This window comes from Salvia miltiorrhiza, chromosome 5 (assembly GCF_028751815.1).
Source record: "Salvia miltiorrhiza cultivar Shanhuang (shh) chromosome 5, IMPLAD_Smil_shh, whole genome shotgun sequence".
NCBI classification, from domain to species: domain Eukaryota; kingdom Viridiplantae; phylum Streptophyta; class Magnoliopsida; order Lamiales; family Lamiaceae; genus Salvia; species Salvia miltiorrhiza.
Genome location: NC_080391.1, coordinates 11,703,528 through 11,719,926, shown reverse-complemented (window position 1 = coordinate 11,719,926; position 16,399 = coordinate 11,703,528). Strand labels below are relative to the sequence as shown.

General features: G+C 37.2%; 1 protein-coding gene and 1 pseudogene across 1 annotated transcript; one reads left to right on the top strand and one right to left on the bottom strand.

Moving 5' to 3' along the window:
* Positions 1-200: 200 nt before the first annotated feature.
* LOC130986032 (uncharacterized) lies at positions 201-3,594 on the bottom strand. The gene is made up of 3 exons (XM_057909298.1): positions 3,046-3,594; positions 1,852-2,040; positions 201-1,134 (listed from the first exon to the last, which is right to left on the bottom strand). Exons 1-3 carry the CDS (start codon positions 3,229-3,231, stop codon positions 694-696), a joined length of 816 nt encoding a protein of 271 aa, XP_057765281.1. The 5' UTR covers positions 3,232-3,594; the 3' UTR covers positions 201-693.
* Positions 3,595-11,064: 7,470 nt separating this feature from the next.
* LOC130986031 (alkane hydroxylase MAH1-like) lies at positions 11,065-12,776 on the top strand (annotated as a pseudogene).
* The last annotated feature ends 3,623 nt before the right edge of the window (positions 12,777-16,399 follow it).

The following is a 16,399-nucleotide window of genomic DNA, read 5'->3' as shown; positions in this document are numbered from 1 at the left end:
AGTGAAAATGAGTGAAAATGAGCTATCCGAACAAATATTCCATCCTGTTCGGATAAAATTTTCTATCATAGTAATATGTGAAAATGAACGAAAAAGAGAGAAATTTTATACATTCTCTCATTTTTCATCAGAGGAAACGCACCCTAAAAGAAAGAAAAAAAGAAGATAAAGATACAGCAGTCCTCTTCCTTATATGGGTATTAGCCAAATCACATCTCATCTTATTATGAACAATACCAAATTTGTACAACAACACTCCGTTTACATGCACACAACTCCTCAATATGTCCAACACATTTGTTTTTCTGTGGTCTTACATACAAACAAAAGAATGAATATAACGATCTGTCTAGAATAAGCCACAAGTCTGACCTTTGCGACTCAGGACTGAAGGTGTGTACAAGGCAGGCACGCATTCAGCAGATGCATGCAAGATGGGTCAAAATTTGGAACTGCACTTTTTCACAGTTCCAGTAGAGAGCAACATTATATGGAAGTATATGTGTATAATTCAGTCTCCGTGAAATCAAGCATGTTTTGACACAGCGAATGCAGCTCTCCGACCTTAGGAACTATGTGCTCGTTCCACTACCAAGCATCCTAATCCAGTAACTTACTCAATCCTGGAAGTAACTTGATCTCTGGAAATGAGTCACCACAGTCCACAGAGCTCTCCGTTGAGGCACCTTACAACTATTTAACTGCTTTCACGCCAACTGTTTTAACACGAAATCGATACTGAGGTTGAGAATCATCATCATCTTCGTCGTCCTCATCATCATCATCATCTTCTTCACTCGAGTCATCTTGAACCCTGTCCCACCTTGAGTAGTCTAGCTGAGAATGTCCTTTCGGTTTCGGAATTGTCCGCCAACCCGAGGACGTTTGATCAGATGGTAGTTGTCTGATCATATTCTGGCTGGGTAATATCTCCTCTGTTAGACTCACATCCTCAAAATTACATTCCCCGTTGTTATTTTTTGCAGCATCACGAGTCACATCACTTCCACTACTTCCAAGATCTTCAATCTTTTCATCGTCCAGTTCTTCCTCGTATGGTTCCTGTTTATCTTCATCTAGATATTCATCATCTTCTTCAAACTCTGCTTCATCTTCGGGTATTGGAGCAAGTGACTTCCTTAAACAAAAGACACCATAATTATTGACAAAGGACCAAGATAATGTTCCCAACAAAATACAAAATGGATAATCAATTTCTGCAAATACAATACAGAGCACCAAAAAACTACTCCCTCCATCCACGAAAATTATAATCTTATTACTACTTTCGTCCGTCCACAAAATTGTATCCTTTCCTTTTTTTGGAAACTATCCCTTATATCTTAAACCTCATTCACATTTAACATTTACAAAAATGTCACCCCTTAATTTTCAATTTGGGTGGGCCGACACCACTTAAGGACAAGAATGACTACACTTTGTGGGACCCCTTTTACACTGAAAAATACATCTTCCAACCATTGTATTAAAACTCATGCCCTCCATTCCACGATATAATTCAATAGGATACCTATATTCTATATATATGTATTTTTCATTTGATACAAGAGGGATGCATATAAACAATTCTCATGTCCATACTAGGAAAAACAAGAGCAGCACCAGTCTAAAAGTTCCATAAGAATTCAAATGGATAAAAGATAAACTTAATTAGAGTGCCATAATGTTTGGGCCAGTCATATATTAAGTAAAACATAGTAACATACTAGTACTATGTTTTAAAAAAAGACATTCTCATGAAAAGAAAATAATGACAGTACATAGAAGCAAAAATAGGTATCAATACCATAAACATCATCTAAAGCACAATAAGGAAAAATTAGGAACTACCAGTTGTGTCTTCAAACGGGTGTGAAGGTTTCTGTATACTTCTGATGATGGATTCAACTCTATCAGCCGATTGACATCAAAAAGTGCCGAATGATACTCCTTCAAGGTGACCAGAGTTTGAGCACGCAACATCAGTGCTCCAGTATGATTGTAATCAAGTTCCAACACTGAGGTGCATTCTTCTGCAGCCTGTAAGAATATGGCGTATCAACCTTAAAGATTAGCATATGTTCAAGGAAAAACTTAACAAGTTATTTGAACTTTCCTTTTTAGTTTCCCCGCACACTCTGAGAAATATAAATATTAATTAAGTGATGCAAGAAAAATGAACACTTTACCAATTTATACTAAGTTTAATAAAATAATCATTATGTTAATTTATACTAAGTTTAATAAAATAATCATTATGTTCTCTTTATTTGTACTGGTTTATCACATTAAATTAACGAATACAGAAGATAAGGTCATAAGTATAAAACTGACTAAATCAAGTGAAAACTTCCATTATCAAGGGAGAATTGTATGATCCTTTTAAATAGCTGACTTCATCAGAAGCAATCCAGTACTAACAATAGTGGAGGGAAACACAAATTCAAAAATCAGAACTATAAGGACAAACAAATTACATTACTGCACTCACAATGCTAATCCTATCTTTCCTTTTCCAGTTATTTTGCACATAACTAGTTAGATGTAATGGTTTATATATATAGACATACACACACATATATGTATATATATAGCATAGTACAGCAGTTTCCAGGTAAAGTTTCCTCCCAAGATATCCAACCGAATAAGATACTAGTTAACTTGAGAACCAATTCACTACTAAACTCAATAATTTCGTTATTTATCATCTGATATACTATATCAATGAATAAAGAAGGTTATCAAATTTTGTATCTTGCATTAAAATATACTCTAGACTACAGCAAATCAGAGGTTTCCCAAGGAACTAAATTTATTCAAGAGCAAATGATGATTCTTAGTCTTTGATAGCATCCTCAAAACTCCATCCTTCACCAACCTATCATCTACCGTTCATAACAAAAGCAGTGGCAATTCTGGGACTTCAACGATACATAATACCAATTTACCAAACAAAACCAACGGATTAAGCGTCCAAAACTAACTAGGTTGAGCTGATAAACTAACATGGTATTAGAACATCGGAAAGTGGTAGACAATAGATACCTTGTTGAAGTCGTGGAGCTTGAGAAAACAAGCGGCGCGGTTGCTGTGGAGCGCAATCTTCTGCGGCGTGGTCTTGGCCATGAAAAGCGCGTCGGTGTAATAATCCAGTGCTTCGGCATACTTGCCCTCTCTGTACATCTGGTGTGCCCTCTCAATCTTATTAATCGCCGGTGATCCCGAAGCCATCTCCGATCACCAATCCCACCGCAGTCCGCACTAATAAATAACTCGGTCGATGCAAAAATCAATAAGAAGATCTTCAATCTGAAACAGCTATAATTTATGAACAAATCAAATTCTAATATAGTTGCAGACTGACACAGATATGAATCTGAGGAAGATGAGGTAAATTTGAGGATAAGAAATTGGGGAGAGGGAGAAGGATGCGCAGGCGGAGGAGTAGATGCGAAACAAATTGGGGCGGAGCCCCCCATCCATTTTCATTCAAATAATTTGCTACTATATCAAATGACCATTTCAGGGTCCGACCCGCTTTCCACCCCAATTATTGAATTTTGGATTTGGGCTCCTTTGTCTATAAATATCTTTGTATCATCATACAAATTTAATTTAGACCTTCGGTAGCCATGTTAGGATACAGCAAGATAGCTTAAATTAAGATAGATTATATTAATAAATAATAATTAATATTATTTTTATGTATTTGATATTCTACATATAAAATCTAGATACTATAAAAGTCATGTTTGGTGACCCAATTTAAAATTTGAATTAAAGATCTATGAATATCTTTATATCATCATACAAATTTAATTTAAGATGATACATTAATGGATTACATCTCCGCAGCACAATTTTTGTCTCCTAGTTGTGAATTGAAATGGATAAATTATCTTCTTCTTTTTTTTGAAAAATAAATGGATAAATTATCTTAGTGAACTCGATTAATTAAAATGAGGATAATCTCATCCACCAGCCTCACTTGCAGTTTCGTGTAAGCTTTAAGGTGTATAAACAAATGAGTTAATTGTTATATTAGGATGTTTTTCCACTGTTGAGTGGTGTTGAGGTTTCGCCTGCGTGTAATTGCTTGTATTCAAATACCTCTTGTAAACTTAAAAAAAAATAGTAACAATTTATTTTATTTAATAAGGATAGGTGGGCTACACATGTCTACATCGCACATTCCATCACATATTCTTCACATGCAGCATGTATGTAATAGACTTTAAATTATTTTTTATTATTTTCGTAACAAAAAAAATAAGATGTCAAAAAGAAAATTATGGACGGATTTTGCTTCTCAATCTAATTTCGGGCCGGTCTGGCCTAACCCGATAAAAATTGAAAGCCCGATGGATTCGGGCCGAGCTGGCCCGACCCGTACCGTTTTACACCTCTAATTATAGCCCTAAACCTTGGTTGAAGAGGGAACCTTAATAGGGAGAAACTTCAATTAATGAAGCAAATCATAGAGCGTTCAAGGCATACATGCATGCAAATAAAAACTGAAAAGTTCATAGGCGGAAACTTTCAACTTTATTCACACGCATGCAATTGCAATCTGACAAAAGAAGGAAAACTTTCAAGGCATGCACACTCACACTCACACTCACACGCATGCATTACCATATGACAAAAGAAGAATAATCATAGTATCAATTATAACTTCAATCACAATGATCGCCTTTTATGTCACAATCAATTTATCTTTTTCAACAAACATGTTTAAAAAATCAAGATGGATATAGAGTATAGCAAAATAAAATAAAAATGGATATTTCTAGTACATAATTTAAAAAACATGTGTATTAAAAAATACCTTCGTGTGCACTTGATTTATGCTTAATTTACTCTATTTTTTAGGGTTTGTTTGTGCATGTTTTAAGATAATCTTCTGGAAATTGGTGCGTTTATGGTGTATTTTATGCTTTGCAGGAGATTTAGGCTTTCGAGATGGAAGAATGCAGTTTTGAATGAATTTGGAAGAATTTGGCGTTCTCCAGGTGTTCTGGTTTCCAGAGCAGAGGAACCGACATTTCCAGAGCAGAGAAATCACCATTCCTCTGGAGTCAGAGAAATCAAAGTTCAGTGCAGCGAAATCCACGAACGCCAGAGAAATCGAAGCGAGCGCGGAAACGCCAGAGGACTCATAAGGCGCCAGAGGAGTCGCCATTTCAGAGGAGTCGAGGTCAGAGGAGTCGAGGTTAGAGGAGTCGATGCCAGAGGATTCGCTTCCCCGCTGCCAGAGCGGAGAAATGCCAGAGCGGAGGTCCATTTCTCTGGCGCAACCTATTCCTCTGGCAATACCATTCCTCTGGCGATAGCAGAGAATTCGTCATTTCTCTGGCGCAACCTATTCCGCTGGCGACCCGTTTCCCGAGAGACAATCGTTCCTCTGGCGAGAGCTGCGAAGTTGGCAAAAGTGGGAGTATTTTCCGGAGCGCGCATCCAGCTGGAGAGTTGCCTTATTTCACACGATTCTATTACCTTTAGAATTCCACTGTGCATGGCAACTTCCATAGTGATCCGAAGGAAATCTGAAATCTATAAATAGGTTCTCTTTTGACCTATTCGAGGAGAGCACCAACCCCCCGAACCCAAGCATTCATACTTTAGTTTTTAGCTTTAGATTTTTATTGTTTTCTAGTTTTCAAGGCTTGGATCAAGATTGAAGATTCAAGCGCTACAATCGTTTTTCATTCGGTTTTTATATAACTCAGTTTTTACAATTGCATTCTATTTAATTATGTTTATGTTTTATTTAAGCATGTCTGGCTAGTTTCCTTTAGCTGATTCTAGGGTTTGTAAATAGTTGATTGAATTTATGTGATTTATTTGTTAATACCTTTGTGCCTTCCAGTTTATGATTCATAATTCCTGGTGCTTAATTTCTTGTGAATTATCTGATCAATAGTTTGCATGTTTAGCTATTCGGTTTGAGACCTAGCAGAGATAACTGTTTAGCGGATTCAGGAATGTATGATATGATTTTAACCTTGAGACCTAGCGGAGATAGGTGGATCATAGGGAGCTATTCTTATGAGCTATTGGGAGTTAGTAGATTTTCTTGAGACCTAACGGAGATAGATAATTTACTAATCTACGATCGTTGCTGCTCTAGCGAGAGTGATTGATTAATTAAGTGATCTCTCATCATAACTGGATTAAACTGGTACATAGGATTAATAGATTTATTATGTGGATTTAATTAATGAATTTACTACCCTAGGATCAGTTGCTTTTAATATTTGATTTTCTCCTACGTACTTTTATTTTTTTATTTGTGTTTTAGTTTAAGATAATTGAATCTTCTACTTTTGTTTACCTGTCTACTATTATAGTCTGTTTAGGAGATAGATAAAGTCGTTTCGTTGTGTCAATCCCTGTGGATACGATATCTGGTTACTATTTCTGTGCTACAATTACACCGTGTTAGTTGCGGTATTTTATTGCTAATAAATTAGGTATCTTCCCCCATGATTTTTCTCTCTCCACAAACAACTAGCTAATTTTCCCTATAAAGAAAAAGTTCAAACCAAATTTTAACCTAACTGAAAAAAGTAATATGTTACGAGGAGCATGTGAAAACTATATCTAATTATAATTAATAATATTTAGTTCAAACTTTAATTTTTTTAATAAATTGTAATTGAATATAGCCCACAGTTCTTAATACTTATATAAGAATGTCCTTATAATCACAATGCGAAGCCAAATTGAGTGAATCAATCCAAATGGTCGAGTTGGTATTGACATACACTCCTAAAAGCATCCGTAGTCGAGAGCCCCCTAAGGGCTCTTAAATGGTTCCCGCCATTTTTGAGCCTCTTTCCTACAGTGGGGCTCTCTACATTCGGGCTCTTAATTTTTTTATTTTTTAATGTACTTTTCAGTTAAATGAAATATTAAATTTAACATCATAAAATTCATTAAAAATAAAATTAAACATTACATTAATAAAAAAAATACGAAAATTAAAACAACATTACAATTTATTTATTTTTAAATCTACCAACTATGGCTCGAGAGGATCAAATCGTGTCCAAATATGTTTGATTAAATCATTTTCGAGGCGGGTGTGCAATCGACGGTTGCGAAAGGTTGCATCTCAAGCCAGATAAGTGCCGAATTTCGACGGAGCTCTAGTATTCGTCGGATTTTGAAGACCGCTGCTTGATCCCTCACCACCAGCCTCCGTCTCCCAATCTGTCGCACTCTCTCATTCATCATCGATTATCATGTTGTGCAAATTTATGCACACAAACATGACGTCGTCCAGTTGCTCCTTTTTTCATAAATGAGTCGGACGTTTGATAATAGCCTAACGAGCTTGAAGAACACCAAAAGCTCGTTCTATGTCCTTCCGCACAGCTTATTGCATCACTTTGAACTTTCTCTTTTTCTCGTCACTAGGAAATGAAGGGCTCTTGACGAAGATGGGCTAATCTGGGTAGATTCCATCTATTAAGTAGTAGCGCGTAGTATTGTGGGAACCGTTGGCCACAAAGTGCACCGCTGCTTAATTTCCCGAAAGAATGTCGTTGAACAACGTCGATTGATTCAACGCATTGATGTCATTGTTCGAGTTTGCTACTCCAAAGAAGGCATGCCAAATTCAAAGATCTTGGGATATGCTACGACCTCAAAAATAATAGTCGGCTCACTGTGATCCCCTCGAGTGTATGCGCTTTGACACGCTACTGGATAATTCTTCTAACTCTAGTGCATGCAGTCTACGGTTTCTAGCATTCCGAGGAACCCATGCTTCGCCTCATGCATAGCAAGTAGCTTTTGACAATCGTTGATATTTCCACGCTAAATATGCGGATTATTGCTCGACATAATTTCTTCAAGCAATCCAACGCCGTCGATTCTCCAATACGAAGATATTCATCATAAGAATCTATGGCTGCTCCATTCGCCAGTTGCCAAATAGTCAGTCACCTTGCATTTTTGGACCGGTGTGAAGCACAATCACCCACAAGCATCTCTGCGTTATTGAAAGAATGGATCAGACTCCACCATATTTAAAGAATGGATCGGACTCACCATATTTACGATGCGCAAGAATAAAGACCGGCGCATACGAAAACGACGCTGAAAGAAGGATTCACCGTAAACAGGATTAGGGTCAAATTAATCCTGATAAAGCCGTTCACCACCAGCGTCATGATCACAGTGTACGTATGCTTTCTTCGCCTTCTTTTTTGGAGAAGGATCAAAATTGATAGTACTTGCCACTTGCATAAAATTGTTGGCAAGATGCATGAAAAATAAACCATGATTAATATCCGGATCCGAAAATAAAAAATGATCCTAATTCGGATTTTCATTGCCAGACGAGGTAGCATTAGATGAAGAGAATTGCTAGAAGAAGACATTTTGTGGAGAAGAGAAAAATAAAGAAGAGAAAATATGAAATTGGTGTAAATGGTGAAAGAGGTGCATGAGTATTTATAGGGAAAAAATTGGGAAATTAATAAAATAAAATAGAATAAAAATAGTTGTTTCCAACTAGGGCTGTAAATGAACAGAGCTACTCGCAAGCTATTCGAGATTCGGCTCGAAAAAAGCTCGTTCGGAGCTTGATTCAATAATAAACGAGCCGAGCTTGAGCCTAATTTTGAGCTCGAAATTTTTATCGAGTCGAGCTCGAGCCTGACAGTGCTCGGCTCGTTGAGCTCGCGAACATGTTCGAATTCGATTGTTCGCGAACATGTTCGCGAGCTTATTCACGAACCTTCAATCGAGCTAGTACACGAGCCTTAAATGAGTCGAACTCGAACTCGAACTCGTGTAACATATTAATTAAGAAGATTTTCTTAAATTTATAACAAATTCGAGCTTGAACACCATATATACAAACATCTAACGAGCCGAGCTCGAGCTCAAGCTCGAATTTGATATTATCGAGCATCACCCGAGCCGAACTCGAACCGAGCCTGAGCTTAGTAAGTGGATGACGAGCCGAGCTCGATCATCAAGATAAAAGCTCGAATCGAGCTCGAACACCCGAATATTTAAACGAGCCGAGCTCGAGCCTGCTAGTATTCGGCTCAGCTCGGCTCGTTTACAGCCCTATTTCCAACTGCTGTTTCAAATTAAAAAATAAATAAAAAAATATATATTTTTTTAAGTAAAGCATGGAATACACACAGCTCTTTCTCTTTCCTCCTGCGCTTGCCTCGCCTATGTGCGCACCGCTCGTGCCTCGGGAACTCTGGAATGGCAGGGGACTCGCGCGAGCTAGGGGTGCGCCTGCTCGTCGAGCCCCGCAGCGGAGGCTCTAAAGTATTCAACCAAAAATGTTGAGGCAACTGTGAATTGTTTAAATCATGTTTAATATGAATACAAATTAGGGAAAAGATAAAAGTCGGTGGTAAAGATAAAAAGAGGCAGAGCGGTAGTAAATCTGGCCCATGTCAGTCACTCCAATTGCACTGTCCCTTCAGATCCATATAAGGTCATAAGCTCATTCTAACAAGATTGAGACTAATCATACAGGCTTTTACATATAAATAAAAATAATTTATCTTTTATGTGAAAAGCTTAATTAAATTTTAAAAAAAATTGTTCATTTAATCTTTCAAATACTTTATGTAACTGTTTTATAGCACCAAGTAAACGTTTGTGATATTTCATTTATCTACACTGTACAATGTAACATGCTACATTAACCTATGCTTGAAATCTGCTTCCATATAAAACATTTGGTCCAATAATTCATTAGTAATTCCAATACACGAACAGGAAATAAATCTAAGCCGTCCATGATTAGATTATAATGGTTAATTAGAATTTATCCTTATATTATAGTCTAAGGGGAGTTTTTTGTATAGTCCCCCTACCCCCTATATATATATATATATATTTTAAATATATATATATATATATTCGAGGTCCTCATTTTTCGAGGGCCCTGTGTGATCGCCTATTTCGTACAGATCTAAAACTGCCTTTGCGCATAGAGTTAATTAATTGGGGCAATTTTTTTTGAAAATTTATCTTGATCTTAACAAATTATATCACTAAAAGCTACCATGTGTAACTCATATTCTTGCATTAGCAAAGAAATTATTCCATAATTCGAATTAAAAGTTGGGGCCGAGAGTGACCTGTAACTAAATATGATTGGTTTTTATAAATGAATATTGATCACATGTCTAATTCCCCTTCTACGTCATTGCTTGTAGAAATCATAGAGGAAACAATGTCATTACGCAATTTTAGTTATGTGGGACGTTGCCTGAAAGATATTGATGGTAGTGGAATGAAATCCACAATTTTTTAGCTTCAAGTTTGTGCAATTAATAAAATTTCCTACAGAACTTTTTTTATGGATAAAAATATAGAATACATTTTACATACTTAAAAAAAAGTCAAATCAAAGATCCAAAATATATATTCGTCAAAAATTTAAGAGTCCTACCATTTTCCAGATTCACTTTATAGCACTTGGTTGGCGTAGGCGCAAAATATCTAGCAGGTTAAGACTTATCATTCAATATTGGCAATTAAATTCTTCCGTGAAACCAAATGTATACATGAGACTGATCGAGTTGGAACTGGGGTGCGGGTCTGGACATGAATCGCGGGTTACAGCTCCAAGGTAATTATTATTTTAAAACTTTTGATGAAAAATAATAATCTATATATAAAAAAATGTTTGTCAAATATTACTTTACTTCACAACAATTGTTATTTTTACTCACGAGAATGACAATAGTTATTTTTACTCGCGAGAATTTGCAAAGCATTGCTTCACGACAAATTGTTATTTTTTCTCAACTATTAACTTCACGATAATTGTTATTTTTACTCACAAGAATTTATAAAGCGCTAAACTCAGGCGCTACAAATGATAAGTGATACAAATGATAAGTGATGGAGATTAGCAATGACTTAGGGTGAGTGAATTGTAGAATAGCACATATATATTATATTTACACGCTTGTGTGAGAACCGGTTTCATAGGTCGCATCGGTCTCACGTACAGGAAACCAACTGTACAATATTTATATATGAATCTAAATTCACATTTATAATTTTTGTAAGTTTGGACAGTTGGGCCGACGAAATTAATTAGTGCAACATGAACAATATTGTCCAAAGGCACCATATCTAGTCTCTACTAAAGGGACAAAGACGGTATCCGCAACAATCAATTCTGAACAAAAAAGAGAGAAGCTAGCTGTCCGACTCCCAATCCCATGGCCATCTTGGAAATTACCTTCCTCACCCTCTCCATTATCCTCCTCTTCATCTGGTCAGCTCGTCGCCGGAGAGCCACGTCGCTTCCGACCAACTGGCCGGTGGTCGGGATGCTTCCGGGACTTCTCCCAAACTGCTACAGAATCCACGACTACATAACAGAGCTCGTCGCCGAATCCGGCGGCACCTTCGAGTGGAAAGGCCCTGTGTTGAGCAACATGGACATGCTGATGACTGCTGATCCTTCAACAATTCACCACATCTTCAGCAAAAACTTCTCCAACTATCCAAAGGGCCCCGAGTTCAACAAGATCTTCCACATCTTGGGCGACGGCATATTCAACGCCGACTTCCAAATGTGGGAGCTTCACCGCCGCACCACTCTCTCCTTGCTCACCCATCCCGACTTCTACACGTTGCTGGAGACCACCGTTTGGGACAAGATCGAGAACGGCCTTGTGCCCGTTCTCGACCATTTCTGCCAAGCGGGGACGGATGCCGATTTGCAGGATATTTTCCAGCGATTAACTTTTGATAGTATATGCAAGCTAGTCTTGGAGCATGATCCTCGCAGCTTGTGCGCGGAGATGCCTCACGTGGCGAGCGAGAAGGCGTTTAACGACGTGATTGATGCTTTGCTGTACCGCCACCTTCTCCCCGAGGGCGTGTGGCGGTTGCAGAAATGGCTGGGGATTGGGAGAGAGAAGAGGCTCAAAGAAGCCGCCATGGCTTTCGATGACTTCATCTACCCTTGTGTGGAGAGGCAACTAGTTGGGGAGGAAAGAGATGGGTTCAGGCTGTTAGCATCCTTCAAAAGGAGTTTCAACACATGAATAATAATGATTCTTCAAGAAAATTGCTGAGGGATACGGCATTGAATTTGATGTTTGCCGGTAGAGATACGACGAGCGCAACTCTGACGTGGCTGTTCTGGCTAATTGCTCGCCACCCTTGGACGGAGGCGAAGATCCGGGAAGAAATCGAGGGCGAGAATTGGAGAAGGCGGTTCAACGTTCAAGAGTCGCGGAGGCTGGTTTACCTCCACGGAGCACTGTGCGAGACTCTCCGGCTATTCCCTCCGGTCCCATTGGAGCATAAAGCTCCTATGCGGCCAGATAATCTGCCGTGTGGAATCCACATCAAAGAGAATGCCAGAGTGATAATCTCTTTCTATTCGGTAGGAAGAATGGAGAGCGTGTGGGGGGGAGATTGCTTGGACTTCAAGCCGGAGAGGTGGATCACTCCCACAGGGAAGATCAAACACGTGGCGTCGTACAAGTTTCCGGCCTTCAACGCCGGGCCGAGGACGTGCTTGGGGAAGGAGATGGCGTTCGTGCAGATGAAGATGGTGGCGGCAGCGATCATACATCGCTACCACATCAAACTCGTGGAGGCTCATCCAGTTTCACCGCGTGATTCCATCATTCTTCACACCAAACATGGTTTGAGGGTGAGCTTGTCCAAGATCACATATTAATGTCACATCAACCTACATGTCTATGGAGGATTTTAGATTTATGAGTCCTGTTGCTTCAATAATATTATGTTTTGCATGCCTAGCTTTTGTGTTTTAGAATTTCATTGTTTATGTCCATGGTGTGCAAGTTTCAAACACAAGATTTGATTGGGTTCGTTGAGTTGCTTCTTCAAGCTCAAGTCCCAAATCCATTAGGTTCGTAAGATATAATGTTAATTATATCATGTGGGAAAATTTCACAAGTCCAAAAGGGATTTCTCAAAAATACCAATCAAAAAAAAAAAAAAAATACCAATTTATTTTATTTTAGTTTAATGTTAATATAATTGTCAATAAATACACGAATTATACCTAGATTTTAATTTTTAACCAACATTATCTTGATCAATTAATACATGCATAAACTAAGTCACTGGAACTGCAAAGACAAATGTCTCTTATTTATTCTTGTTAACTTCTCTTATTATTATTTTTTTTCGAATTTGTATATTGCAAGTGGCCTAATTTATAATACATTATCGATATTCTATTGTTTAAAAGAGAAGAAAAAGAATAAAAAAGAAAGGAAATTAAATAAAAAAAAGGAAAATGAAAAAATAAGAGTAAAGAAATAAAAAAATAGTAGAAAAGGTGTACCAAAAAGAGAGAAGAAGAAAAAGGGAAAAAATAATTTTAAATATAGATTTAATTTTAATTAAGGTCAAAATCCAAAAAATTCAAAGTTCATGTATTAATTGAATAACAAAACATATAAAATGTCACGTAAGAAAATTTCGGTGTCCACATAGGATTAAATGTGGCAGGAATTTTAATTCGGCCCAAATTTTAAAAAGCTCAAAATTTATGTATTAATTGACAAAAAAATATAGTGTTAATTAAAAACTAAAATTTGGATACTTCGTGTATTTACAAGCAATTAACCTTTTATTTTATTATTATTTTGTTTTTTCGGAGTGATGAACAACACACTCATGCACACACTCTAACATCGTTAGGTGTTCGAACCTCCAATCTACTGATTATAGATGAAGCATCTTATCAATTGAGGTGTGATTCATTGTCTTCTCCAAAAGACAATTAATTCTTATATGATGGGTGATTCTAATCACAACTTTCATTAATCATTTTATAGACTAAGAGTTAAATAAATAGAAAAAAAATTGACATTTTTGCCCTTACCCCTTCCACGTATCCACTTCAAACCCTAGTTATCATTCAACAAATGAGTCATGGTTCAAGCTTTATACTGGTATATCACATTAATTTAGTATTAAAAATAAAAAAGAGCTAAAATATAATGTAAATAAAAACTCTTGGAAAAATTATAAACGTTTCGATGTTATACCAAAATCCCTCTTTGTTGATGATTGTCCTGCTGATGTAATTATAGATTGCAGATCATTTGTTGGGGAGTGTGCTTCTTTTGTTTATAGGATATTAGCTTAAGAGTTAAGAGACAAAAGTGCATAAAAGCTCTAGATTTTTGAAGAAGGATCCAATTGACTGACTCAACTATGTTGATTAGAAGATCGTGCTGAAGGTGACTTTATAATACTAAGGCTGAGAACTCAAAAGCAACTTGTGTCACTCCAGCCCATGTCAATTAACATCTATTCAAGGGAAGTCAACCTACGACAAAAGGCTCTCGCTCTAATGCATTAAATGCGGATCCCGCAAAATTTGAAATTTGTGTCAGAACAAGTACGAGGATATCAGAACAAATTTGTGTTAGAACAACCATGTACTGAATCTGACATATGAAAGCGACATCTTATGGAACGCAATGGGAAGATTTCAAAGTCACCAACTACCAAAAATTTTAAGTCGTTCTCTCCAACGAAATGAATTTATCTGAGGACTATAAATACACTGCAACCTCCACTCGAAGAAGTACCGGAAACGCTGCACAAACAACCTTTCAAACGTTCAAGCTTTTGGTTGGTCCCGAGAGAGTGCGTATTGGTGTACAGGGGAAAAGAACACACCAATTACAGTTTTATCATTTCTTGATCAGAGGAACGGGTCCAACTGATGAGTCAGTTGTGTTTGATTCTATTTATCTAACTGGTAGACTGACTATGGTCCAGATAGTCTTGTTCACATTAAGTGATCAGTTAACAATCCTACTGACAGCAGTTCAGCTGGTCAGTTGAACTAGTAACTGATGTGTGTGTGGAATGTGGTGGTTTGAAAAAACTCGCTTCATGAAAAATCTCTTTTAGTCAGCGAAAAGGCTAAGTCAACACTTCTTTTATAAATAAGAGGTGAAGAATGTGATTATTGCTTATTTGCTAAGTTCATGCAGAATGGTTGTATGCAATGCTTTAATTAAGATAAAAGATAATAACAATATAAAGAATAAAGTAAAGCACACAAGGATTTAACGTGGTTAGGTGCTAACTGCTTCTACGTCCACGACCCCGTCAAATAGAGGAATCCATTTCACTTTAGGATTCATTCTTTTATGGTTGCAAGTCAATCGATCTACTAGTTATGTTAAGATGATCCACGGGTTACGCGACCATGACCGTAAATGACAATTTACGTTGATTGCCTTCGTATGTTATTTTCTAGTAGCATCCGTTAATCCGCTAGCTTTCAGTCTACTCACATGTAGTTTACTAGCCGGACTTATCATAACTTCAACACCTATCTTTTACAATGGGTGGGAGGTTTAGAAGGGGGTCTCCAACTAAATGAACACACTAATACAATGAAGAATTGACGGGTTTATTTCAGTGTGTTCGAATCTGGGCTAAAGATGCTTACAATGAAGAACGACCTAGTCTAGGAACTGTATATAGATTCACAAGTGAAAGCTTGGAATGTTACAATGAAGAACAAGTTTCTCTTTGGATTGTTGTTGTTGTGTGAGAATAACCATGAAGGTTTAAAGAAAGAATATAACAGTGTCCAGAACCCCACACGTTTTCTGATCTTTCGTTGTATTTATTGAAGAGAACTGAATAGAGTAGTTGGAGAAAGCCTTCTTCAATTTCGATTTGTTGTCTGTTGAAAACTTCCTGCTGGACTATATTTGAGATGTCATTGTTGACTCCTGCAACTTTGTATGAAAAACTTTGCAACTTCGTATTTTCTTTTGCAGTCAGTCAAGTACGGATGATCAACGTAGGCCACTGATTGTGCACTGAAAGTCAGTTGTAATACCTGGTCAGTTGCTTCTTATTTTCTTATCAGGATCTGCACATCCACCAAGTCTTGTGATTCTGCTGAGCCTTCTTAGCTGGATCTTTTCTTCAGTTGGTTCCTTTAAATCTTCACTTTAGCTGGAACTTCTTCTTCAGCTGCGACTCCATCTTCAGCCGAATCTTCTTCTCCAACTGGGATGATCTCTTAGCTGGGTCTTCTAACAACCTTTCACATGAACTTAGATTTCAACATGATGCACAATAGCAGATAACTTCTTGATCCATCGATTAGTTGGATATTGTTTGGTCTTATATTATTATTATAGTTTTTTGGGTATTTAGATATGCTATTGGTTTATATTTTGGTCACGTTCACTCAAGAGTTGATTGATTTGAGCTTATTTGCTAATTTTAGCGTCTCAGGATAGTTAGGCTTGAATTGATTAATAAGTGGACAAATATAGAGAATGAATTCTGTTAAATGGTCTGAAGAAGAATTGAAGTCCATCTCGATACAAGTTCGTGAGCAAAAATGAATATAAAATCAAACTTA

Coding starts and splice junctions, on each gene's coding strand:
- LOC130986032 (XM_057909298.1), bottom strand. CDS start 3,231: ATGGCTTCGGGATCACCGGCGATTAATAAGATTGAGAGGGCACACCAG. Junction 2,041..3,045: donor AGCTCCACGACTTCAACAAG/GTATCTATTGTC, acceptor ATATTCTTACAG/GCTGCAGAAGAATGCACCTC. Junction 1,135..1,851: donor CCCGTTTGAAGACACAACTG/GTAGTTCCTAAT, acceptor TGTTTAAGGAAG/TCACTTGCTCCAATACCCGA.